The following is a 26,053-nucleotide window of genomic DNA, read 5'->3' as shown; positions in this document are numbered from 1 at the left end:
TTGGAGTCATTTTTCTTTTATAAAAAAAACAGAGTTCATTGTGGTTATGCATTCACACACACGCACACACGTACGCACACACACACATCATTATGGGTTATACACACTCCTCTCTACAAAGTGGAGGAGAGGTTATTGCATAAGTAAATCACAAGCAGAGCCAGTGAGTACAACTGCTTGGCACGAGGACTTCATAAACACGTGACATAAACTCGCTCCAGCTGGATATTATCACAAGTTTAAATGTGACTAATGTGTGTCTGGATCCACCAACATAATATAACTGGGGGAGTAATGACGACGAGGCGAGAGGATACTTGAATGTTATGATATAGCGCCCTCCTGTGCTTTTTCAGTGCATGACACGGTGAGTGCAGAAGTGTTCCAGCAATTCTCTTCTGTTTTTGCTTCTATTTGATTTTTTTCTTCCTTTTGTGTTTGTTTTACGGCACCTGGTATTCCCAAGCAGTCTCCTGTCCCAGTACTAACCCAGTATTATGGCCACAAGCATATTTTTTTTACCCAGTTTTCTCCCTGAATTATGACCTAACTGGCTGCCTACTTCTTATCACACTGCTCGCTTAACCCGGGTGTCAGCCGCACCATTGTGACGGAGGAAACACTGTTCGACTGACGACCGGAGTCAGCTTGCAGGCGCCCGGCCCTGTCACAAGGAATCGCTAGAGCAGTGGTTCCCAACCTTTTTCGTTACTGTACCACCAACTGAATTTTGCTCTACCTGGAGTACCCCTGAAGTACCCCCTCATGTGAATTTTACCAGTAGGATGGCCTCATGAGTCTTCTCATGTACCCCTTGTGGATAGGCCAAGTACCACCAGGAGTCCTAGTACCCCTGGTTGGGAACCACTACACATGTGCACAATGAGCCAAGGAAAACCCCACTGGCCAAACCCTCCTCTACCCCGGCTTTTGACCGCAGCGCCACCCAAGCAATTATCAGCAATTATCTTCTGGTTTGAAATAAGCAATGGAATCAGCTTTCTGACATATGTAATTGTCAAATAGCAATCTAACAAATTACAGTAAAAGAAGAACTTAACCACAGACACAATCTTATTGGGGTGCCAGATTCAAAAACTGTTACAACTATTCAATAGCATACATATATACAACAAACGAGACAATGATTTCACAATATTGTCCACAATCTAGAAATAATATCAATACCGGACTTACAGTGCATTGCGAAAGTATTCGGCCCCCTTGAACTTTGCGACCTTTTGCCACATTTCAGGCTTCAAACATAAAGATATAAAACTTTATTTTTTTTGTGAGGAATCAACAACAAGTGGGACACAATCATGAAGTGGAACGACATTTATTGGATATTTCAAACTTTTTTAACAAATCAAAAACTGAAAAATTGGGCGTGCAAAATAATTCAGCCCCTTTACTTTCAGTGCAGCAAACTCTCTCCAGAAGTTCAGTGAGGATCTCTGAATGATCCAATGTTGACCTAAATGACTAATGATGATAAATACAATCCACCTGTGTGTAATCAAGTCTCTGTATAAATGCACCTGCATTGTGATAGTCTCAGAGGTCCGTTAAAAGCGCAGAGAGCATCATGAAGAACAAGGAACACACCAGGCAGGTCCGAGATACAGTTTAAAGCCGGATTTGGATACAAAAAGATTTCCCAAGCTTTAAACATCCCAAAGAGCACTGTGCAAGCGATAATATTGAAATGGAAGGAGTATCAGACCACTGCAAATCTACCAAGACCTGGTCGTCCCTCTAAACTTTCAGCTCATACAAGGAGAAGACTGATCAGAGATATGCAATGAATGTCGTTCCACTTCATGATTGTGTCCCACTTGTTGTTAATTCTTCACAAAAAAATACAGTTTTATATCTTTATGTTTGAAGCCTGAAATGTGGCAAAAGGTCGCAAAGTTCAAGGGGGCCGAATACTTTCGCAATGCACTGTATACAAGAGTTGTCTGACAGGTCGGCTTCAAAATTATTGAAGAAGAAGAAGAAATCATTGAAGAAGAAATCAGGGTTTTGACGAGATGGGATACAGCTTTGTCAGATTTGGCTTTTCGTGGCAGGTTAGAGAATTTACGCAACAGGTTAGGAGAATTATGTTAGGGTTAGGAAAAGGGTAATGCAAGGCATAGACTACACGAATTCTACAACCTTAACAACTTGGACTTGTCATTCTGTCCATCCTCAACCCCAGGACGTGGGTGCTCACCAGTGGCGGTCAGTGCCGTTTAAGATGAGGGAGGACGTTATTTTTTTTTCAATTCCTTATTTCTATTACAGCATATTAGATGACTGCCATTCATGTTCCATTCACCTAGTTCAATGTAACATCGATAGGTTAAGGCTACTACATGATACTCATATTTCCTCTATACCCATCATGAGGTTGCTACAACCTAGCCTAAAGATTTTACTAAGTTACAGTTCATATATGGAAATCAGTCAATTGAAATAAGTACATTAGGCCCTAATCTATGGATTTTACATGACTGGGTTTCAAGATATGCATCTGTTGGTCACAGATACCTTAAAAAAGGTAGGGGTGGATCAGAAAACCAGTCAGTATCTGGTGTGACCACCATCTGCCTCATGCAGCGCGACACATCTCCTTTGTTGTCGTACACGTCAATCCAGAGCATCCCAAACGTGCTCAATTGGTGATATGTCTGGTATGTATGCAGGCCATGGAAGAACTGGGGTATTTTCTGCTTCCAGGAATTGTGTACAGACCCTTGCGATGTGGGGCCGTACATTATCATGCTGAAACATGAGGTGATGGCGAGGGATGAATGGCACGACAATGGGCCTCAGGATCTCGTCACGATATCTTTGTGCATTCAAATTGCCATCAATAAAATGCAATTGTATTCATTGTTGGTAGCTTATGCCTGCTCATACCATTACCCCACTGCCACCATGGGACATTCTTTTCACAATATTGACATCTGCCAACCGCCTGACCACAAGCCAAACAAGTGGTCTGCGATTGTGAGGTCGGTTGGACGTACTGCCAAATTCTCCAAAGGATGTTGGAGGTGGCTTACGGTAGAGAAATGAACATTAAATACTCTGGCAATAGCTCTGGAGGACATTCCTGCAGTCAGCATGCCAATTGCATGCTCCCTCAAAACTTAAGACATCTGTGGCATTGTGTTGTATGGCAAAACTGCACATTTTAGAGTGGCCTTTTATTGTCCCCGGCACAAGGTGCACCTGTGTAATGATAATGCTGTTTAATCAGCTTATTGATATGGCACACCTGTGAGGTGGATGGATCATCTTCTCAAATTTGTGAACAAATTTTGAGAGAAACAAGCTTTTTGTGCGTATGGAACATTTCTGGGATCTTTTATTTCAGCTCATGAAACATGGGACCAACACTTTACATGTTGTGTTTATATTTTTGTTCAGCATGTTTTGGGTTCCTTTCAAAGAGGATTCTACATGGAACCCAAAACGGCTCTACATGGAACCCAAAATGGTTGTACCTGGAACCAAAAAGAGTTCTCCAATGGGTATAGTCGAAGAACCCTTTTGGAACTATTTTTTTAAGAGTGTAGTGTAAGTAGATCCAATTGAAATATCACCACCTATAGTGATATAAAATTGTAAAGCAAATCAAATCCTATTCTAACTCGCCTTGTGTCCTGATTCAACAGAACTTATCTCAGCCATGAAAGCTGCCAGAGAGAGGGGGGACATGGCTTACATCCCCTATGACAGACTCATTGTCCACCCTCCCTCCCAAAAGCCTGGAAGGGATGAGAGAGCCAAGCCTATGGGTTCGTAGCTTCAACTCCGCAGTACACACACACCAACTGAACTGGACTGCTGAATGCATATTTTTTTAACTTGCTTTGTTTACTCTTTTCCATATTATGTCTATCTCTGATAAGCTACCCAGGAAAGGGCTGAACATAGCGCATGTTAATATATGTAGCCTTAGAAACAAGGTTCATGAAATCAATAACTTGATAACATCAGGAGGAAAGAGGAAAGTCTTTGTCCTCAGGCCTGGAGGGAAGCCAAAGTCATTCCGCTACCCAAGAGTGGTAAAGCGGCCATTACTGGTTCGAACAGCAGACCTAAAAGCTTGCTGCCAGCTCTCAGCAAACTGTTGTAAAAAATTGCCTTTGACCAAATACAATGCTATTTCTCTGTAACCAAATGAACAACAGACTTTCCGCATGCTTATAGAGAAGGGCACTCAACATGTACTGCACGGACACAAATGACTGATGATTGGTTGAAAGAAATTGATAAGAAGATTGTGCTGTTAGATTTCAGTGCAGCCTTTGATATTACTGACCATAACCTGTTGTTGAACAAACGTACACTACCGTTCAAAAGTTTGAGGTCACTTAGAAATGTCCTTGTTGTTGAAAGAAAAGCACATTTCAAATTTTTGGTCCATTAAAATAACATAAAATTGATCATAAATACAGTGTAGACATTGTTAATGTTGTAGATGACTATTGTAGCTGGAAACAGATGATTTTTAATGGAATATCTACATAGGCCTACAGAGGCCCATAATCAGCAACCATCACTCCTGTGTTCCAATGGCACGTTGTGTTAGCTAATACAAGTTTATCATTTAAAAAAGTCTAATTGATCATTAGAAAACCCTTTTGCAATTATGTTAGCACAGCTGAAAACTTTTGTTCTGATTAAAGAAGCAATAAAACTGGCCTTCTTTAGACTAGTTGTGTATCTGGAGTATCAGCATTTGTGGGTTCGATTACAGGCTCAAAATGGCCAGAAACAAAAACCTTTCTTCTGAAACTCGTCAGTCTATTCTTGTTCTGAGAAATGAATGTCTATTCCATGTGAGAAATTGCCAAGAAACTGAAGATCTCGTACAACGCTGTGTACTACTCCCTTTACAGAACAGCGCAATCTGTCACTAACTAGAATAGAAAGAGGAGTGGGAGGCCCCGGTGGACAACTGAGCAAGAGGACAAGTACATTAGAGTGTCTAGTTTGAGAAACAAACACCTCACAAGTCCTCAACTGGCAGCTTCATTAAATAGTACACACAAAACATCAGTCTCAACATCAACAGTGAAGAGGCGACTCCGGGATGCTGGGCTTCTAGGCAGAGTGGCAAATAAAAAGCCATATCTCAGACAGGCCAATAAAAATAAAAGATTAAGATGCGCAAAAGAACACAGACACTGGACAGAGATATGGCTTTTTCTTTTCCAACATGGCTAATTCAGGCAATGCTTCTTGTAAACAGCAAACTCACACTTTGTGAGTGTTTTTTATAGGGCAGGGCAGCTCCAACCAACATCTCCAATCTCGTCTCATTGATTGGACTCCAGGTTAGCTGACTCCTGACTCCAATTAGCTTTCGGAGAAGTCATTAGTCTAGGGGTTCACATGCTTTTTCCAACTTAGATTGTGAATGATAGATGATGTATTCAATATAGACAAGAAAAATTGAATAATTTGTGTGTTATTAGTTTAAGCAGACTGTATGTCTATTGTTGTGACCTAGATGATGATCAGATCAAATTTTATGACCAAATGCAGAAATCCAGGTGTTTCCAAAGGGTTCACATATTATTTATTTCCACTGTATATAACGTCGCTATTGTTTTTTATTGTGTTACTATTTTCTTAACTATGCATTGTTTGGAAAGGGCTCATAAGTAGACTAAGTATGTCACGGTAAAGTCTACACCTGTTGTATTCGGTACATGTGACAAATACAATTGTATTTAGATTTACACACACAGGCCATATGGGCTATTTTAGTCTTGTGAAATTATCATATTAACAATTATAATGAGTTATAATATTCAAACGTTTCACCTGTTACGGATCATATGGTAGCAATTTGACAAAGCTCGGGAGGAACCTGACAATGACCAAATCAGGACAAAAGGATAGGCCTACATGATTCTTTGTAGGCCACACCGTTCAGATCATTTTTGGGATGTCTCATGGTCTGACAAACACCGCTAAAGCTAAAGCCACCGATCACCCCAGATGTCTCATGGTCTGACAAACACCGCTAAAGCTAAAGCCACCGATCACCCCAGATGCGGACGGGCAATATCAGCATATGTGGTGGATTGAGACACAGCCCATGCAAAAACATTGATATCTTTAGCTTAAATACGGATTTGATTTTAATAGTAATTTCTTTATTATGTTAATTCGATTTGTAGGCTTGGGGTTAAAATAATAATTTAAAAAATAATAAAAACATACACATAGCCTATACAAGGGGAACTCATAATAAACCTCAGTGTATATCAAATATTTACAAAATACAATTGAAAATACAATTATACATAAATATAAAAAATACATTTACAATGAAAGGCATATCCCTTTACATATACATTTTACACACATGATGCCCCACTTATCTATTTCGAATTGCATTGTTTTATAAATTGAACCAATCCCGTCGGTGACCACTTGAGGGTGTCATTGACGCTACATATGGCCTCACAAAGTTTTGCCTTGATAAGGGATACTAGTCACTAATTGTAATACTTTTCCAAATGTTTTAGTTCTAATTTGGCTACCTCTTCATAATCTTTTTTTATTTATATATCACAAATCTCTTTTTATTTTCCTGTTAACTAATGGGCTAAAGAAAATTCCCATAAAACATAGGGCATTGTTTCAATTGCAAAACAATTGTCCCTGGGACAAAATGTATTCAGAGCCAAATGATGATTTTATAATGTTGAACGAACTCAAAGACGTCTGTGTAAAACAAGCGAATTACAATAGTTCCGTCTGTTGTCTAAACATTTTAATTGTATCAGTAGCAATTTAACACATAGCATCCTGTGGTTGACTACATGTTATTTTACTTTGCAGACAAGCCGACATCCCCATTCAACTATTTTCTGAAAATGTAAAGGGATAATTTCAGTTTTTGGCTTACTACTATCCCACTCCACCATGACCCTTAACCGTAAACACATAGGCAAGGTGAAGTAATGAAGGCAGAATGTCCGCTAAAAGATAGTCGCCTCATTTTATTTCCACAGTCCCAATCTTTTATTAACCGAAATTACTTTGTATTTCCAATTCGACAGGTCATCTTTAATTTCATTTCTGAAAGATATCCCAAGCACTACCATTGGTCCCGTGCACACATTCAAACCACATAAACAGTTCTCCATTTCCACTGTCCCATATATTTTATTTAGGTTTTATTTATGTTCATCTTCGACAAGGAGGCAACAGAAAACTCATCAATGACGTTGATTGCCTCTTTCATGCTCAGGTCGTCTAAAATATAAAATTGTGACATTTCTTGAAAATTCTCTTGCATGCGAACGTTTCAATATATAACACCAACATAGCTCTGAGAGATGGTCCCCCCTGTCTGACACTTCGTACTTGCGTGATTATATTTACCAATATTCGTAATATTTACCCTGCTACCAACATCAGTCTACTATAAATCCTTTCTTACCCATATCATAAAAAAAAATCAAAAAACGAAAATAAAACTCTACATAAAAACGAATGGTTTACCTTGTCAAAAGCCTTTTCATGGTCCACATTTACAGTAATAGCTGGCAGGTGCATCTCGATGTGTGTTCCTAAATTCACTCTGGCACTCTGGACGTTCGTAAATTCAGAACATTGTCAGATTGTCTGTTCATAAATTCAGAGCGTTTCGCTCTCGAAGGTTCCGGAATTCCAACGTTCTGACCGCACAACGGCAAGCACCCAAGCTAACTGGCTAAAGTTGGCTAGCTACTTCCAGACACAAATGAGAGAACACCTCACTCTAACCATTTTACTCGCCCTAGCAGAGCTCGTTAGGCTGTTGTCATGATATCTACATCGTTGGTGACTGTAACTGTGCTGCTGGCAAGAATTTAATTACTTTTTTTGCCGAAGTATACTGACCTAAGGCTCTCCAGAGGGAAATGAGGTCTGCACGATGCATCACCGGGGGCAAACTACCTGCCCTCCAGGACACCTACACCACTTGATGTCACAGGAAGGCCAAAAAGATCATCAAGGACAACAACCACCCGAGCCACTGCCTGTTCACCCCGCTATCATCCAGAAGGTGAGGTCAGTACAGGTGCATCAAAGCGGGGAACGAGAGACTGAAAAACAGCTTCTATCTCAAGGCTATCAGACTACTGCCAACATACTGACTCAACTCCGGGAACGTTAATAATGGAAAAATTGATGTAAAAAATGTATCTCTAGCCACTTTAAACAATGCCATTTGATATCATGTTTACATATCCTACATTACTCATCTCATATGTTTATACTGTACTCTATACCATCTACTGCATCTTGCCTATGCCTTTCGGCCATCGCTCATCCATGTATTTATGTACATATTGTACATATTCTTATTCATTCCTTTACACTTGTGTGTGTATAAGGTAGTTGTTGTGAAATTGTTAGATTACTTGTTAGATATTACTGCATGGTCGGAACTAGAAGCACAAGCATTTCGCCACACTCGCATTAACATCTGCTAACCATGTGTATGTGACCAATGTGATTTGATTTGACACCGGTCATATTCAACAGGTGTTGCACAGTTATTCTGCGCTCTGGCACACTCAGATGAGAGTGCTCTGAAATCCGAGTAGATAGCCCGAGTGAATTTATGAACGCACCCTATATATCCCTGAACACTATGTGCAATTGCAAGTTCCAGGTTAATTTTCTCCCTACCACACCACGTTTGGTCTAAATCAACAACATATGGCGTGGCAGAAGACATAACACGGTTTCCAGGCTAAAAGGGCTTGTTCATGAAATTTGGCCAGTTTGATGGGTAATTTTGCTGGAGAATAGTTGCACTTTCACAAAAATTGAAGACCACCCAATTTCATACAAATATCACAGGGAATGAAGTACCATATAGATTCTTAGCTAAGCATACATCTTTTCACCCAGTTAACTTTAAAGGTATTGTTGATATCAATGAAATCTAGTACTTCAAGCCCTGTAATATGGTTTCATATTACAGACTCCTTAAATTTGCGTTGTTTATTTTTCCATATAAAGTGTAGGAAAGTTTTGTTGGTATCCTTGCTGGTTTGATCAGCTACAAATAGGATAGAGCAGGGTAGACAAAATGTGACAGAACCTCTGCTTTGGACAATATAACCCTTCCAATAATAGAGAGGTCACGATGGAACCAGTTAAATATGGATTTTTCTTTTCTTGAATCCGAGAGAAATTGAGATGTTGACGGACAATATGTTTTTTCGCCATGTACACCCCTAAATATGTCACATTGTCTTTCACTGGAATATTCTCAATAGATTGGTCATTTGATTTACGTATGGATAATATTTCGCATTTATTTCAATTCTGTTCCAGACCAGAAGCTGAAGAGAATAATTTGATGATATTAAGTGCAATAGCAACTTGATCCTTGTCTTTTAGAAACAGAGCGGTATCGTCTGCTAACTGAAATATTTATATTTATTTTCCAAATATTGGAATACCTTTTAATTCAGGGTTGTTTAAAATGCTAATAGATAGTAATTCTACAACTAAAACGAATAAGACATCTGAAATAGGGCAACCCTGGCGTACACTACGATGAATTTGAAATATTTGAGATGTGTTACGATTAATCATAATATAAATATGAATATCTTTATAAAACATATTGATAACAGAGACAAAGCTATAGTCCCAAAACCAAACGTGTACAGCGAATGTATAAGGAATTGGTGTTCTATTGTATCAAATGATTTACAAAAGTCGAGGAATAAAATAAATACGTTGGAGTCAATTGAATCAGCTTAATCAATCAATTCTAAAACTAACCTAATGTTACAGCTGATGTGGCGACCTTTCATGAAACCAATTCATTAATAAGATGGTTTAGGCCCAATATAAGTCTATTGGCATATGCTAAAGTTAACCATTTATAATCTGTATTTAATAATGTAGTAGGTCTCAAATGATCTATGAAAAAGCGATCTTTATCAGGTTTTGGTATTAAGGTAATATCCCCTTGTTTCATGGTAGTAATCATCTCACCCTTAGCTAGGCATTCTTGGAACATGTTGAATACTGGACCCTCTAAATGTTCCCAAAAGTGTAAATACAATTATACAGAAATACCATCTGTTCCAGGTGCTTTGCCTTTCTTCATAGATTTAAGAGCATTTCTAATCTAATATCTACTATTAAAAAACTCATCTTTCCATATGGACGTGAACTCATCAGAAATAATTGGAACATGACAATGGACATGTTTCATAAAATGTTGACATTCAATCCCATTAAAATGAGATTTTTACAGATTTTCATAGAAAGAATTCACAAAGTTAGAGATTAATTCAGGGTCTTTACACAAGGTATTGTCATTATTTAAGGCAGAAAGAGAGACAGGCAACTGTGGTCAGTATAGAATACCGGAGTGACGCGTGCAGAGTCCAGACCTGACAAACACAATCTATGTGGCTCCTCTCGCCCCTGCTGTTTCCCCAGGTGAACCCGGGATAATTTGCATGCGCCACTATATAAATATCAACCAAATTGTATCTCCGAGATTACCCACAGTCATCTCCCCCATAAAAATCTGTCTGTTTATCATAAAAATAGCGTCCAGTTGGTAAGCGTTTCCATCCTTTCTTTGGGTGTCGATGGTGCAATAGTTATTCGAAGAAATGTACCCCTCAAATCGATATCTACTATTAAAACCCTGCCCTGTATTGCCGAAAGACTTCCCACTATTTTTAAATCTCTATTCCCCTACAGAATACCAATCCCAGTAGAATGCACCCCGCCAACACCACCTTAACTCTCCCATCAAGAGCATCCTGGTTACATCACAGCTTGGTATGGCAACTGCTCGGCATCCGATTGTAAGACCCTACAGAGGGTAGTGCATAACACAGGAGGTTGGTGGAACCTTGGCTGGAGCTGAATAATGTGTTTGATTCCATTCGCTCCATTTCAGACATTATTATGAGCCGTCCTCCCCTCAACAGCCTCCACTGGACTGCGTACGTCCCAGTACATCCCTGGGGCCAAGCTTCCTGGCATCCAGGATCTCTATACCAGGCGGTGTCAGAGGAAGGCCCTAAAAATTCTCAGACTCCAGCCAGGTCATAGACTGTTCTCTCTGCTAGTGCACGGAAAGCGGTATCAGAGTGCCAAGTTTGGGTAAGAAAGGGTCCTTAACAGCTTCTACCCCCAAGCCATAAGCCTGCTAAACAGTTAATTAATCAAATGGCTAACCGGACTGTTTGCATTGACCCCTGTTTTTACTGCTGCTACTCACTGCTTATTTACTATGCATAGTCACTTTACACTTACCTACAGTTGAAGTCGGAAGTTTACATACACCTTAGCCAACTACATTTAAACTCAGTTTTTCACAATTCCTGACATTTAATCCCAGTAACATTCCCTTGTCTTAGGTCAGTTAGGATCACCACTTTATTATAAGAATGTGAAATTTTAGAATAATAGTAGAGAGAATGATTTATTTCATCTTTTATTTCTTTCATCACATTCCCAGTGGGTCAGAAGTTTAGTATTTGGTAGCATTGCCTTTAAATTGTTTAACTTGGGTCAAATGTTTCGGGTAGCCTTCCACAAGCTTCCCTCAATAAGTTGGGTGAATTTTGTCCCATTCCTCCTGACAGAGCTGGTGTACCTGAGTCAGGTTTGAAGGCCTCCTTGCTCGCACACGCTTTTTCAGTTCTGTCCACACATTTTCTTTGGGATTGAGGTCAGAGCTTTGTGATGGCCACTGCAATATCTTTACTTTGTTGTCCTTAAGCCATTTTGACACAACTTTGGAAGTATGCTTAGGGTCATTGTCCATTTGGAAGACCCATTTGCAACCAAGCTTTAACTTCCTGACTGATGTCTTGGAGATGTTGCTTCAATATATCCACATAATTTTCCTGCCTCATGATGCCATCTATTTTGTGAAGTGCACCAGTCCCTCCTGCAGCAAAGCACCCTCACAACATGACACTGCCACCCCTGTCCTTCACGGTTGGGATGATGTTCTTCAGCTTGCAAGCCTCTCCATTTTTCCTCCAAACATAACGATGGTCATTATGGCCAAACAGTTCTATTTTTGTTTCATCAGACCAGAGGACATTTCTCCAAAATTATGATCTTTGTTCCCATGTGCAGTAACAAACCGTAGTCTGTTTTTTTTTATGGCGGTTTTGGAGTAGTAGTTTCTTCCTTTCAGGTTATGTTGTTTACTGTGGATATAGATACTTTTGTACCTGTTTCCTCCAGCATCTTCACAAGGTCCTTTGCTGTTGTTCTGGGATTGATTTGCACTTTTCGCACCAAAGTACGTTCATCCCTTCCTGAGCGGTATGACGGCTGCGTGGGCCCATGGTGTTTATACTTGCGTACTATTGTTTGTACGATGAACGTGGTACCTTCAGGTGTTTTGGAAATTGCTCCCAAGGATGAACCAGACTTGTGGAGGTCTAGAATTTTTGGGCTGATTTCTTTTGATTTTCTCATGATGTCAAGCAAAGAGGTACTGAGTTTGAAGGTAGGCCTTGAAATACTTCCACAGGTACACCTCCAATTGACTCAAATGATGTCAATTAGCCTTTCAGAAGCTTCTAAAGCCATGACATCATTGTCTGGAATTTTCCAATCTGTTTAAAAGCACAGTCAACTTAGTGTATGTACACTTCTGACCCACTGGAATTGTGATACAGTTAATTATAAGTGAAATAATCTGTCTGTAAACAATTGTTGGAAAAATTACTTGTGTCATGCACAAAGTAGATGTCCTAACCGACTTGCCAAAACTATAGTTTGTTAACAAGAAATTTGTGGAGTGGTTGAAAAACAAGTTTTAATGACTCCAACCTAAGTGTATGTAAACTTCCCACTTCAACTGTACATATTACCTCGACTAACCTGTTCCCGCGCACATTGTCTCGGTACTGGTACCCCCTGTATATAGCTTCGTTATTGTTATTACTAGATAGATACAGTGACACCGGTCCTTTGCTAACGCCAGGCAAACACCTGCACTCACCATCGTTAATAGAACTGTGGGAAATTAGAGCTGCTCACGCTCCACTGGCTTCCAGTTGAAGCTCGCATCCACTACAAGACCATGGTGCTTACCTGCGGAGCAGTAAGAGGAACTGCCCCTCCCTACCTTCAGGCTATGCTCAAACCCTACACCCCAACCTGAGCACTCCGTTCTGCCACCTCAGGTCTCTTGGCCCTGCCACCCCTACGGGAGGGCAGGTCCCGCTCAGCCCAGTCCAAGCTCATATCTGTCCTGGCACCCCAATGGTGGAACCAGCTTCCCCCTGAAGCTATTGCAGCAGAATCCCTACCCATCTTTCGAAAACATCTGAAACCCAACCTCTTCAGTATCTTAAATAATCCTCCTCCTCACCTCGACCCCCGCCCCACCACCTAACCAGCACTTGCATTTGCTATGCCTGTGATATGTGGTTGTCCCACCTAGTTATCTTAAGATGAATGCACTAACTGTAAGTCGTTCTGGATGGGAGCATCTGCTAAATTACTAAAATGTAAATGTACTCAAGTAGTAATTTGCTGGGTGACTTTCACTTTTATATTTTCTATGAAGGTATCTTTACTTTTACTCAAGTATGACAATTGGGTACTTTTCCCACCATTGCTAAAAAGTGACACTACACATACTAAAGAGGTATGCGGTTAAGGAGAACTCAACATCCAAGGTTCAACATCCACTTCACTGCAAACCGGGCCTAGCCCAATGAAACGCAATTGTACAAACATGCAAATTCACTGCTCACAGGGTCATAATACACGGTTGATCACGTAGGTTTTAGCCTGATTAATTAACACTCCATTTAGTATGATATGTTACATTTCGTATGGTATGTATGAATTTGTGGATGTCCATCACCAATTTCATAGGATATGTTACGAATTGCAATTCGTATTATATGTTACCAATTTGCAAATCATGTTGTGAATTTTAGCTAGGTGGCTAAGTGGCTAACGTTAGCTAGCTGGCAAATGTTAGCGAAGCTCTGCCTTGTGTCAGTTTCTCGAGCAATTAGTTCATGATTTGGTGACTTCCTCCCTCAGCTGTCCCACCGTATTCATCCTGTACTGTTTGTGATTTTTAACATGCCTGCACTCATACCTGTCTGATGTCCACTGTCATTCACCGTAACATCACTGTAATATACAGTGAATGTCAGAGAAGGTCAGTGTATTGGATATCCCATATGGGGGCCACACTCAAGACAGCCTTTCCAGCTAAAGGAGAGCTCCCTGGTCCAGTCCACAGCTGGATGTAAGTACAAAGAGTCCCAACATGTGAGAAATGGTCGGCGTCATTATTACCCTGCACTATGACACTCAGTAATAAAGCCCTACCACTATCACATCACTGAGAACACTAATCAAACACGTCAATTGATACAACAGCCATAAAATGAAAATCCTAAAGGTGACTAGTTTCCATTGATGTAACCTGTCAGGCAGATTAAGTTAGTTAGGATTCTAGCATTCTAATGTGACTTTTGCTATCTTCTCCTCTGTGTCGTTGTTGGTGTGCTTGTGCTTTCCCCTACACATCCCTGTGAGATTGATCATCCTCCGTTCACTGAGGGAGAGACAGAATCCCCCGGCCAGTCCACCAACCCCCCTCTCTGTGTTAACAAACCATAAATGTCACTGATACCAACAGCCAGAGTACACACATGGGCAGGTATCAAAGGGCAATTCTAGAATTGACTCCTGATTTTGTTCTGTTCTGTTTAGTTCCATTCCACAAGCCGGCAAGGGACCTGTGTTCCGCTTCCAGGGGTCTACACGAAGAACTGAAGGGCTGAAGAGAAAGAGACGATTTATTGTCCAGCACAGTGGAATATACTGGACACAGTGGCTCCTGAGACCAACAACAGCCCTGTCATCTCAGCCTCTTCTTCCTCCTGCTGTGTGTGTCAGTCTGTCTTGACCGTGAAGTCTTTTCCCCTCCTCTTTTCTATCTACCATCTCTTCTTTAGTCTGGGTCTACCCTCCACTGTCTCGGTCTCTGTCATACCCTAACTGCAGTATCACTGAGCTATCTGGTGACGGAGTAAAGACAGTATGTGTTGCACTGGGAAGTGTTCTCGTCTGGTGGGCCTGATCCTGTTGCCCTCGGCGTTCGCCTGCATCATCTCCAACATCCTCCTGTTCTTCCCCGACGGAAAGCAGCAGGACAGCAGTCATGTCTCCCTGCAGGTCTGGCTCATGGGCGGCCTCATCGGAGGGGGAATATTCGTGAGTATATTGACTGAGAATAGATGGACACCTTGACACCACTCATTCACCTGTACGCTCATGGGGAAAAAAAGGTTCTACGGAGGGTTGGTTCTACATGGAACCCAAAAGGGTTTGACCTGGAATCCAAAAGGGTTCTTGAATGGGTTCTCACTCTGACGAACACGTTTGGAACCCTTTTTTCTGAGAGTGTACAAAGACGACAGGGACATGTCTCTCTTGTAAAAGACATGGAAATACCTGTGTAACAATGTATACATCTTTGGCTGGATCAAGGCATTTCCAGAATGTTTATATTCAGTAATAGAAGTACAATTGTGGAAGGATTTGGTATGAATAAAGATGAAAGATTATGTCAGAAAAGGAGGAAGAGGTTCCAGTTTCTACTGTATTATCACAGATGGAGAGTAACTGATTAATGGTTGACTATTTAATTACAGTGGGGAACCTATTTTACTTCCCCCACTCTATTTGTCCTCCACTCTCAGGATGCATTCATTGTGATATCAAAAGAATACCTCTCTCAAACATTACACTGAACAGAGCCACACTTGCACCAGTTCGGCAAAGGGAAGTACATGCCAGTAGTGGGAAACAGATAGAGAGTCAGTTTCCATCATCACGTTTGATATGCCATGGCCAATAAATCTTTGGTCAGGATACTACCATGTTGCAGCTATCAGAATATCCACGTTGATAGCCTTGTCAGTGGAAACTATGCAACCTGTTTTATGTACCCTGTGATATAATAGTGATGATAAGGACGTTTCAGGGCCGATAACAGGGTGTGTCTTTATTAACAGTGTATTCATTACTACCTGGAGGAAATGTGAACAGCTCTAGTGGTTCGAGCCAACCCACTACTGTTCTGTACTGTGTGTTAGCGCTCCCTCTTACTCCCAGTCCCATCCATCCCAGTCAGTCCTTGCCCTTTGGAACGAGAGAAGGAAAATCGATTCAGGATTGACAAATATTTGCGTAGAAGATAAGAGCATTCACGGCACGCACACGTGCACACACTCACACACATACTGGAACGTGAGCAAAGAGCTCAAGAAGTACCCATACAATCAAGTGTGTTTTTTCACAGCAATATTTTCTCTGTGTTTTAGTGCATGTTGTGATAGTTGAAGTATGATGATGATATGCAGCTTAGTAGAATTCAAGTTATTCTGTCTGTCTGTGTTCTTTTCAGATGCTGTGCCCCAGCTGTTCGGCTATCAGGGCCGGGGGCAAGGGTTGCTGTGGAAATGGTTGCTGCGGAAACCGTTGCAGAGTGAGTAGGGTTTCCAATAGATAGCACAGCCACAAAGTCATATTGGCTATATTGTAAAATGTCATGATTTCTTTGGGTTGCTTTTTGGTCTTAATTTAAGGTTAGGGTTACGCATAAGGTTAGCAGTGTGGAGCAGCTCGGAAGAAGAAAAAAAAGTGAAACTCAGGAAACTGATGTGAGTGAAGGAGAGGTAGAAAAGGAGGATATTAAGTGTGTGTGTGTCTCCAACAGATGCTGAACTCTGTCTTCTCGGCTGCTTTTGGTTTGGTCGGAGCTATCTACTGCACTAGTGTCTCTTCTGCGGGACTGGCCATTGGACCTAAATGTCAGGTTGCTAGTGGAAAATGGGAATATCCCTTTGAGGACCTACCAGGGTGAGTTGCTCTCTCTTTCTATCGCTTTCTCCCCCCCTCCATCCCTCTCTTAAAGTGGGTATTAACTGCAATATTGACAACAGCCAGTTGATGGCAGAATAGACTAGTGGGTAAGTAGCAGACACCTCAACCCTCAACCCAGATCAAAATCAAATCAAATTGTATTGGTCACATACACATGTTTAGCAGATGTTATTGTGGGTGTAGTGACAGCAGTGATGGTTCTAGCTTGTATGGCTCCCTGGGCGAACCCCCCATAAAAGCACCATTCTGCAATAACTGTAATTTTTATTCAGACATTTGGAACAAGACAAATATATAAGCATAACATTTTTTTTACTATATAAATATACAAATATATACAAAAATAAGACTCATAAATATCAAAAAGAAGTAACAAAGACAAATAGAAACCAATTTGTGTTGATTTGGCAATCGAGAATCAGTACATTACCCATCCCCCAACACTGTCAACCAAGAGTCAAGACTACATTACCCATCCCCCAACACGGTCAACCAAGAGTCAAGACTACATTACCCATCCCCCAACAATGTCAACCAAGAGTCAAGACTACATTACCCATCCCCCAACACTGTCAACCAAGAGTCAAGACTACATTACCCATCCCCCAACACTGTCAACCAAGAGTCAAGACTACATTACCCATCCCCCAACAATGTCAACCAAGAGTCAAGACTACATTACCCATCCCCCAACACTGTCAACCAAGAGTCAAGACTTTATTACCCATCCCCCAACACTGTCAACCAAGAGTCAAGACTACATTACCCATCCCCCAACACTGTTGACCAAGAGTCAAGACTACATTACCCATCCCCCACTACTGTCAACCAAGAGTCAAGACTACATTACCCATTCTCCAACACTGTCAACCAAGAGTCAAGACTACATTACCCTTCCCCCAACACTGTTGACCAATAGTCAAGACTACATTACCCATCCCCCAACACTGTCAACCAAGAGTCAAGACTACATTACCCATCCCCCAACACTGTCAACCAAGAGTCAAGACTACATTACCCATCCCCCAACACTGTCAACCAAGAGTCAAGACTACATTACCCATCCCCCAACACTGTCAACCAAGAGTCAAGACTACATTACCCATCCCCCAACACTGTCAACCAAGAGTCAAGACTACATTACCCATCCCCCAACACTGTCAACCAAGAGTCAAGACTACATTACCCATCCCCCAACACTGTCAACCAAGAGTCAAGACTACATTACCCATCCCCCAACACTGTTGACCAAGAGTCAAGACTACATTACCCATTCTCCAACACTGTCAACCAAGAGTCAAGACTACATTACCCTTCCCCCAACACTGTTGACCAATAGTCAAGACTACATTACCCATCCCCCAACACTGTCAACCAAGAGTCAAGACTACATTACCCTTCCCCCAACACTGTTGACCAAGAATCAAGACTAAACCAATTCACCTTGGTGGTGTGTAGACTGGTTTATATTATTCTTTACGATTTCACACAAACCAGAAACAAATGCAGCAATATGTCTGTGAAACTATATATTCACAGTATTATTAATGAATTGTGGTTTATTTGGTAGCATTTCGTAGTGTGACTGATTTTACTAATTGCATTAGTACTGTACAAAGTTAGAGGTGTGCTATTTGATAGATTACTGATAGATTACTGATATTGATAGATTACCCCGCTCCCCCTACCTCAGGCTTCCAGTGGGGACACGTGAAGTCAGCCCACCTCACCATCTCGTACTTCTGAGTGGGAGACCTTCCCAGGCATTAGCCTGCCTAGCTCACAAACTAGAATCAGGGCGCCCACTCCGACAAGGTTAATTGACCCACAGTTTTGGTGCGGCACCCCGTGCCACCCCCGGCAAGATGTTGTCCTGGGCGGCTGCCCATGTCGCCTATACCTAAATCCGCCACTGAGGGACAGTGCATTTATCCTAAGACCAATGCAGTGAGATCATTGTAAAGCTTTTGGGCATGTTTCAAGTGTTTGCAGAAGGGAGGAGCCGAGATGTCCAAGTTGTGGAAAAGATCACATCATGTGCTATAAAAGTGATGAAAATGTGACATGTTGCAATTGTGGTGGAAACCATGAAATCACGTCTTTCGAAATCCCCACATTGGATTTTCTTTTCACCTTGTTTTGGTTTCAATCCGTCCAGTTGGTGGCGGCAACACATCTTTTTGGGATGTAGCCGCCATAAAACACACAGAAGAAGAACTTCCTGTTTGAGTTTCTGCCTATAGCTAGGGAGGAGCAAAATGGAGTCGTGGTCAGATTTGCAGAGGGAGGGAGGAAAAAGCTGAGTAGCAGCGGTCTAATGTTTTCTTAGAGCGAGTGCTACAGTCATGGTGTTAGTAGAACTTCGGTAGCGTTTTCCTCAAATTTGCTTTGTTAAAATCCCCAGCTACAATAAATGCAGCCTCAGGATATGTGGTTTTCAGTTTGCATAAAGTCCAGTGAAGTTCTTTGAGGACCGTCGTGGTATCGGCTTGAGGGGGAGTATACACAGCTGTGACTATAACCGAAGAGAATTCTCTTGGGAGGTAATAAGTTTGGCATTTGATTGTGAGGTATTCTAGGTCGGGTGAACAAAAGGACTTGAGTTTATGTATGTTATCACAATCACACCATGAGTAGTTAATCATGAAACATACACATCCACCTTGCTTATTCCCCGAGAGTTCTTTATTCGTGTCTGCCCAATGTACTGAGAACCCAGCTGGCTGTATGGACAAAGACAGTATATCCCAAGAAAGCCATGTTTCCGTGAAACAGAGTATGATACAATCCCTGATGTCTCTCAGGAAGGAGATTCTCGCCCTGAGCTTTTCTACTTTATTATCCAGAGACTGAACATAATTGAGTAATATACTCGGAAGCGGGGGATGATGTGCACGCCTCCTGAGTCGGACTAGAAGTCCACTCCGAATACTTCTTCTCCGCCGGCATGTTTTGGATCAGCCTCTGGAATCAGTTCAATTGCCCAGGAAAGTCGTATTCCCGGTCTTAATGCTGGTGAGTTACCGCCGCTTTTGTTATCCAAAAGTTATTTCTGGCAATATTTAAAAACACAACATTTGCTGGGCTAATAATGTAAGAAATAACACACAAAAAAAACTAAATACTGCAAAGTTGCTTAGGAGCTAGAAGCAGAGCTGCCTTATCTGTCGGCGCCATCTTGCCCTCACCCGGCGTGATGGAGAAGAGGACCAGGTTCCACAGGGCCGCATTGACAGGGGTCACACACAGGTCTCACAGGGAGTGGTCAAACAGAGTCAGTCTGGGAGCACTAGGGCTCTGAATGTTTCTTGATCACCTCAACTAAACCAGGCCCAGGCCCGTCGTTTGTCCTGGTCAGGTCACATAGTTAATAACATATCAAACAGCTAAATGGCATCATGACAGAGTTGCAACACGTTTATGGTAGAAATAGTCAACAGAAGGATGTTGGCGTTTCTGTGGTGTACATGCACGGGCAGTCAGAGTCAAAGATAATTCTGTGGTTGAAGGGAATCACGTTTGACAGCTGATTACTGAAATTATGATAATGACAGATGTCTGCACTGTTTTAACCTGTCCTCCCTTTTGCTACTTACTGAATAACATCTCTCTTCTCTGCCCATCTTTTCAACTTCTCCTCTCTTCACTAAACCTGCCTCTTAATCTTTACTTTCCCTCAATACTTTACTTTCTCCCCTCTGTTCATAATGTATCTATGTAAAACACATTGGACTACATCATTGCTCTAACCTTCTTTTGCATTTCCTCTCTACTCTCCATCTCTTCCCTCTTATCCCAAAACCACTCTCATCCATCCCTGTCCTTTTTCACCCCTTTCTTCTTCCCTCCTCCCATCCCTCTCTCCCCCTCCTCTATAGTGGGAACAGCAGTTACCTGTTTGACCACTCTCTGTGGAACCTGTGTGTGATCCCTGCCAATGCGGCCCTGTGGCACCTGGTCCTCTTCTCCATCACGCTGGGCCTGGGGGGCCTGCAACTCATCCTCTGTGGTATCCAGGTCAGAGAATTGAATGGAACACATAGGCTATGTCCCAAATGGTACCCTATTCCCTATATACTAGTGCGCTACTTTTGACCAGAACTCTATAGGCCCTGGTCACAAGTAGTGCACTATAAAGGGAATAAGGTGCATTTTGGGGCATAGACATACTGTCATAATGATGCATGTCATTTTTGCTCCTTTGCACCAAAGTATCTCTACTTGTACACTCACCTTCTGCACATCTGTCACTCCAGTGTTAAACTGTTATATTGTAATTATTTCGCCACTATGGCCTATTTATTGCCTTACCTCCAGTATCCTACCTCATTTGCACATACTGTATATAGACTTTTTTTCTACTGTATTATTGACTGTACGTTTGTTTATTCCATGTGTAACTCTGTGTTGTTGTATGTGCATCACTGCTTTGCTTTATCTTGGCCAGGACTCAGTTGTAAATGAGAACTTGTTCTCAACTAGCCTACCTGGTTAAATAAAGGTAAAATAAATAATAAATATTGAATGTATCACTGTGGCATCCAGGTGGTCAACGGCTGCATCGGCTGCTTCTGTGGGGACTGCCGTGATGACAAGGAGGTAATTAAACAAATTAATCTGATTATCAATTGATTTTAAATGACTGTTGATTCATTAGAAGTAATTATATTATATGGCTGACCCAGTGTTTCTGCATAAGTAATAATTCTGTTGTAACATTTGAGTAGAGGAGTGTTGAGTTGTGGTTCTGAAGTAAAATAATGCCATTTATAAGAAATGTAACATTTACAGTATAGCACAACATGTCTGTATAGTTGGGTAAGGGTCATGTGAAAAAATTAAACAGAAACCACTCTAACAAGCATACATGAAAGGTTACTATTACCTGAGTAGCATCTGATTACCCAACACAGGTAGCCTAGTGATTAGAGCGTTGGTCCAGTAAACGAAAGGTTGCTAGGTGAAACCCCCCGAGCTGACAAGGTAAAAATCTGTCGTTCTGCACCTGAACAAGGCAATTAACCCACTGTTCCTAGGCCGTCATTGTAAATAAGAATGTGTTCTTAACTGACTTGCCTAGTTAAATAAATATGAAAAATAAGCCTAATTTGATTGAAGTCCAGCTCAGTGAAATCCAGGCTAAAATGAATAAATCAATGGGTGGTTTAAGATTAAGCTGAGATGTAGTTGCTGAGTGAACATACAGTAAGAGTAGGCCCGTGTTGTGTACCTTTATTTCCACCCCTGTGCATCCCAAATGGCACCCTATTCCTTATATAGTGCACTACTTTTGACCAGAGCCTATGGCGCCCTAGGGAATAGGATGCCATTTCGGACGCTTGCATATATATTCACATCCATTGTCTCTTGTTGAATCACTGTGTCAAATCAGTGATGTATAAAATATTGAACATTAACGATGGTAACAAGATATGAATTACTCTTCTTGCACAAACCACAATACCCTGAATCTGAGGTTGCCTTTTCAAGAAGTGATTATGAACACATATAATTGTTTCTGTTTTATTTTTTCAGGATGATGGTGGATTGTGAGATGGAGAGAGAGAAGAAGTAGAGAGGACTGCCCTGCAATGCCACAGCCTATTTTCATGACGACTAGTGCTGAGCGATTAGTGCTTTTTCAGGTCGGTTCAGTTTTGGGTTCGATTATTAAAAATGATCACGGTTTTTGATTTTGCGTTCGATTATATAATACACTATACGTTATGTGTGTTGAATGCTGTAACAACACAGAATAAAACATTTAATACAAGTCCCATGGTGGTAGTGACACTCCTTTACTGCTTATCACTTATTAACCATAATTTATTCACATTACTTTACTTTATGACTTCATTATTTCATTCCAAGTCAGTTCAGTTCAGGCTTGATCTGATTTAATCTCTACAGAAACTGCACATTGAGCTCACAGAAAAGAACCGAACTAAATGGAATTCAAATCATTTAACCAACGTCTTTCGATAAGTTGTTTTAAAAAAACTAAAAAATAACCAACATTTTGGTTAATCGCTCAGTACTACTGATGACATACCAGCACCAGGATTGCCAATCACTTACTACACAACTTTTTTTTAAAGTGCCTATCTGCCAGGAGTTTTCCCTTTTGTGTTTGAAGCATATTGTCTACTTTTGATATGTTCAAATCATGCCAGTGTGCCATATCAATCATAGCCATTGTAGTTCTTTAATCTCAAAACTGCCATGTCATTGTTGTAACTCTTGCTTCTGTTTCACGTGTTGCCCATGGAAACATCATACAGTACGTCATCTGAGGATTCCTCAGGAGTTTCTCAAGTTATTTTCCATTCTTTATTTCATTTCTTTTAAGCAACCATTTCTTTAACATGATCTTTTGTATATATTTTTTTGTATAATCACATACGTCAAAACAATACAAATAAGCAATAAAACTTTTGGGAAATTAGACATGTTTTTCTGTTATTGGTCAAGTAGTCATTGGTCAAGTAGTCATTGGTCAAGTAGTCATTGGTCAAGTAGCCTATGAAGTCTTAATGATCTGGGTTCTGGTAATTCAATACTGGCCAACAGTTAATGAAGAAGGCAGACAACTGAGAAGTTCACATGTATCAAAGCCCTAACCCAACTTAACCCAGAGTTACGTAATGGAAAGCAATGAAGAATCCCTTGATTAAGCACAAAAACTGTACAACCGGTAAACTCAATAGGAATGATTCACTTTAATAACTGTGTGATACGTAAGCAGAATCACTGGTCTGTTAAACCTGTCAATAACTGAAATCAAGTTTTTTGCAATGCTGTCAGAAGCATAGGGATAGATAGAAGAGAGAGAGAGAGCGATAGAGAGGAAATAGCTTTCATTAGTTGTGTTAGACACAGGCAGCCAGCTCAGAACTAACAGAAGTGTGCATCAGGGGCAGGTGAGGGGTCACAGTGAGCCCTGTGGTGACCGTAAGACATACAGATGGAAAGCCTGATGTCTGGGGCCGGAGTGGACTGGAGTGAGTTGCTGCTTTCGTGTAGTAGTAGAACAAGATCAGTTTAAGCTCGTAATCTTTTGTTGCCACCGAGCAGCTTTGTGGTAATTGTTACCTAACTTTCCAGATAAACACCCTTACTAGCACTAGAAGGGGATAAATATAGATTATTTTCTCAATAGGAAAACAAGCTGTAAGAGAGCGAGAAAAGCAGAGAGGCTGTTGTATGACTGTCAGACTGATGGAGGAATACTGCACATAAGAAAAGTCAATTGGGATACTTAGTCAGTTGTACAACTGAAATGTGGCTTCCGCATTTAATCCAACCCCTCTGTATCAGAGAGTTGCGGGGGACTGCCATAATCAACATCTATGTCTTCGGCGACCGGAGAACGGTGGGTTAACTGCCTTGCTCAGGGGCAGAAGGACAGATCTTTGCCTTGTCATTTCAGGGATTTAATCCAGCAACCTTTCGGTTACTGTCCCAACGTTCTAAACACTAGGCTACCTGCCTGGCTCCTATGTCAGGTAGCTCTGTTATAAAATAAGACTAGGCAGGACAACGTGTGTGGGGGGGAGAGAATGAAGGGAAATGGAAAAACAGAGAGAGTTTACAGAGACAAAAAGAGAAAGAGAGATGGAAAGGGGCATTCTTTGACTGCCACTTCTCATGTGACTTACACACAAACAGAATGAGGCTGAATAAGAGAAGGCCAAGAAAGCTAAAAGAGGACACAAGAGCTGAAGATAGAGAGGAAATGGACAAACAATTAGAAGGCATTGGCCAGTTTGGTAAGTCGAGTATGAAGCCAAGACTTATATTATATATTATATTTATACGCATGCAAGGAGCCCTTATTTACCCATTATTTGGCACTCAACCCCTTATTTCCCGAAAACATCTGCCCTACTCCCCTTCTCACTCCCCCCATAGGACCCTGACCCCGTCTGGCCCAAAGAGGCAGACCGAGACAGATCAGAACCAATTATTTCAACCTAAAAGGGTTATTCGGTTGTCCCCATAGGAGAACCCTTTGAAGAACCCCTTTTTGTTCCAGGAATAACCTTTTTGGGTTCCATGTAAAACCCTCTCCACAGAAGGTTCTACATGGAACCCAAAATAGTTATACCTGGATCCAAAAGAGTTCACCTGGAAGCAAAAAGGGGTCTCCTATGGGGACAACTGCAGAACCCTTTTGGAACCTTTTTCTCTAAGAGTGTACTCCCTCTAGACTCTGATTTCCCCATCTGGGCTGAGGAGACAGAATGGAACAGAGCAAAACAGAACACAACTGGTTTCAACTGGTCACAACAGCTTATACACAACGCAAACGTTTTAGAACACCTACTGATTCAAGGGTTTTTCATTATTTTTTACTATTTTCTACATGGTAGAATAATAGTGAAGACATCAAAACTATGAAATAACACATAAGGAATCATGTCGTAACCAATAAAGTGTTAAACAAATCAAAATGTATTTTATATTTGAGATTCTTCAAATAGCCACCCTTGCCTTGATGACAGCTTTGCACACTCTTGGCATTCTCTCGACCAGCTTTACCTGGAATGCTTTTCCAACAGTCTTGAAGGAGTTCCCACATGTGCTAAGCACTTGCTGGCTGCTTTTCCTTCACTCTGCGGTCTGACCCATCCCAAACCATCTCAATTTGGACGAGGTCGGGGGATTGTGGAGGCCAGGTCATCTGATGCAGCACTCCATCACTCTCCTTCTTGGTCAAATAGCCCTTACACAAGAAAAACAAATGATAGTCCAACTAAGCTTAAACCAGATGGGATGGCGTATTGCTGCAGAATGCTTTGGTAGCCATGCTGGTTAAGTGTGCCTTGAATTCTAAATAAATCACAGACAGTGTCACCAGCAAAGCACCCCCACACCATAACACCTCCTCCTCCGTGCTTTACTGTGGGAAATACACATGCAGAGATCATCCGTTCACCCACACCGTGTAACACAAAGACACGGCGGTTGGAACCAAAAATCTTAAATTTGGACTCCAGACCAAAGGACAGATTTCCACCGGTCTTATGTCCATTGCTTGTGTTTCTTGGCCCAAGTAAGTCTCTTCTTCTTCTTGGTGTCCTTTAGTAGTGGTTTCTTTGCAGCAATTCGACCA

At 41.3% G+C, this 26,053-nt stretch overlaps 1 protein-coding gene across 1 annotated transcript; it reads left to right on the top strand.

Moving 5' to 3' along the window:
- Positions 1-14,602: 14,602 nt before the first annotated feature.
- Positions 14,603-23,385, top strand: LOC139416033 (transmembrane 4 L six family member 5). The gene is made up of 6 exons (XM_071164269.1): positions 14,603-15,264; positions 16,460-16,540; positions 16,772-16,914; positions 20,817-20,955; positions 21,484-21,537; positions 22,474-23,385. The coding sequence occupies exons 1-6, from the start codon at positions 15,091-15,093 to the stop codon at positions 22,489-22,491; spliced, it is 609 nt and encodes a 202-aa protein (XP_071020370.1). The 5' UTR covers positions 14,603-15,090; the 3' UTR covers positions 22,492-23,385.
- The last annotated feature ends 2,668 nt before the right edge of the window (positions 23,386-26,053 follow it).

Source organism: Oncorhynchus clarkii, chromosome 9 (genome assembly GCF_045791955.1).
Source record: "Oncorhynchus clarkii lewisi isolate Uvic-CL-2024 chromosome 9, UVic_Ocla_1.0, whole genome shotgun sequence".
In the NCBI taxonomy this organism is placed as follows: domain Eukaryota; kingdom Metazoa; phylum Chordata; class Actinopteri; order Salmoniformes; family Salmonidae; genus Oncorhynchus; species Oncorhynchus clarkii.
Note: the sequence above shows the minus strand (reverse complement) of the source record. Positions and strands in the feature narration are given on the sequence as shown.

What these genes read in the sequence shown, in the direction of transcription:
- LOC139416033 (XM_071164269.1), top strand. Translation starts at nt 15,091, where the DNA reads ATGTGTTGCACTGGGAAGTGTTCTCGTCTGGTGGGCCTGATCCTGTTG. An exon ending in GCTGCGGAAACCGTTGCAGA is followed by an intron (nt 16,541 to 16,771) that starts GTGAGTAGGGTT and finishes TGTCTCCAACAG; the next exon opens with ATGCTGAACTCTGTCTTCTC. An exon ending in TCATCCTCTGTGGTATCCAG is followed by an intron (nt 20,956 to 21,483) that starts GTCAGAGAATTG and finishes TGTGGCATCCAG; the next exon opens with GTGGTCAACGGCTGCATCGG.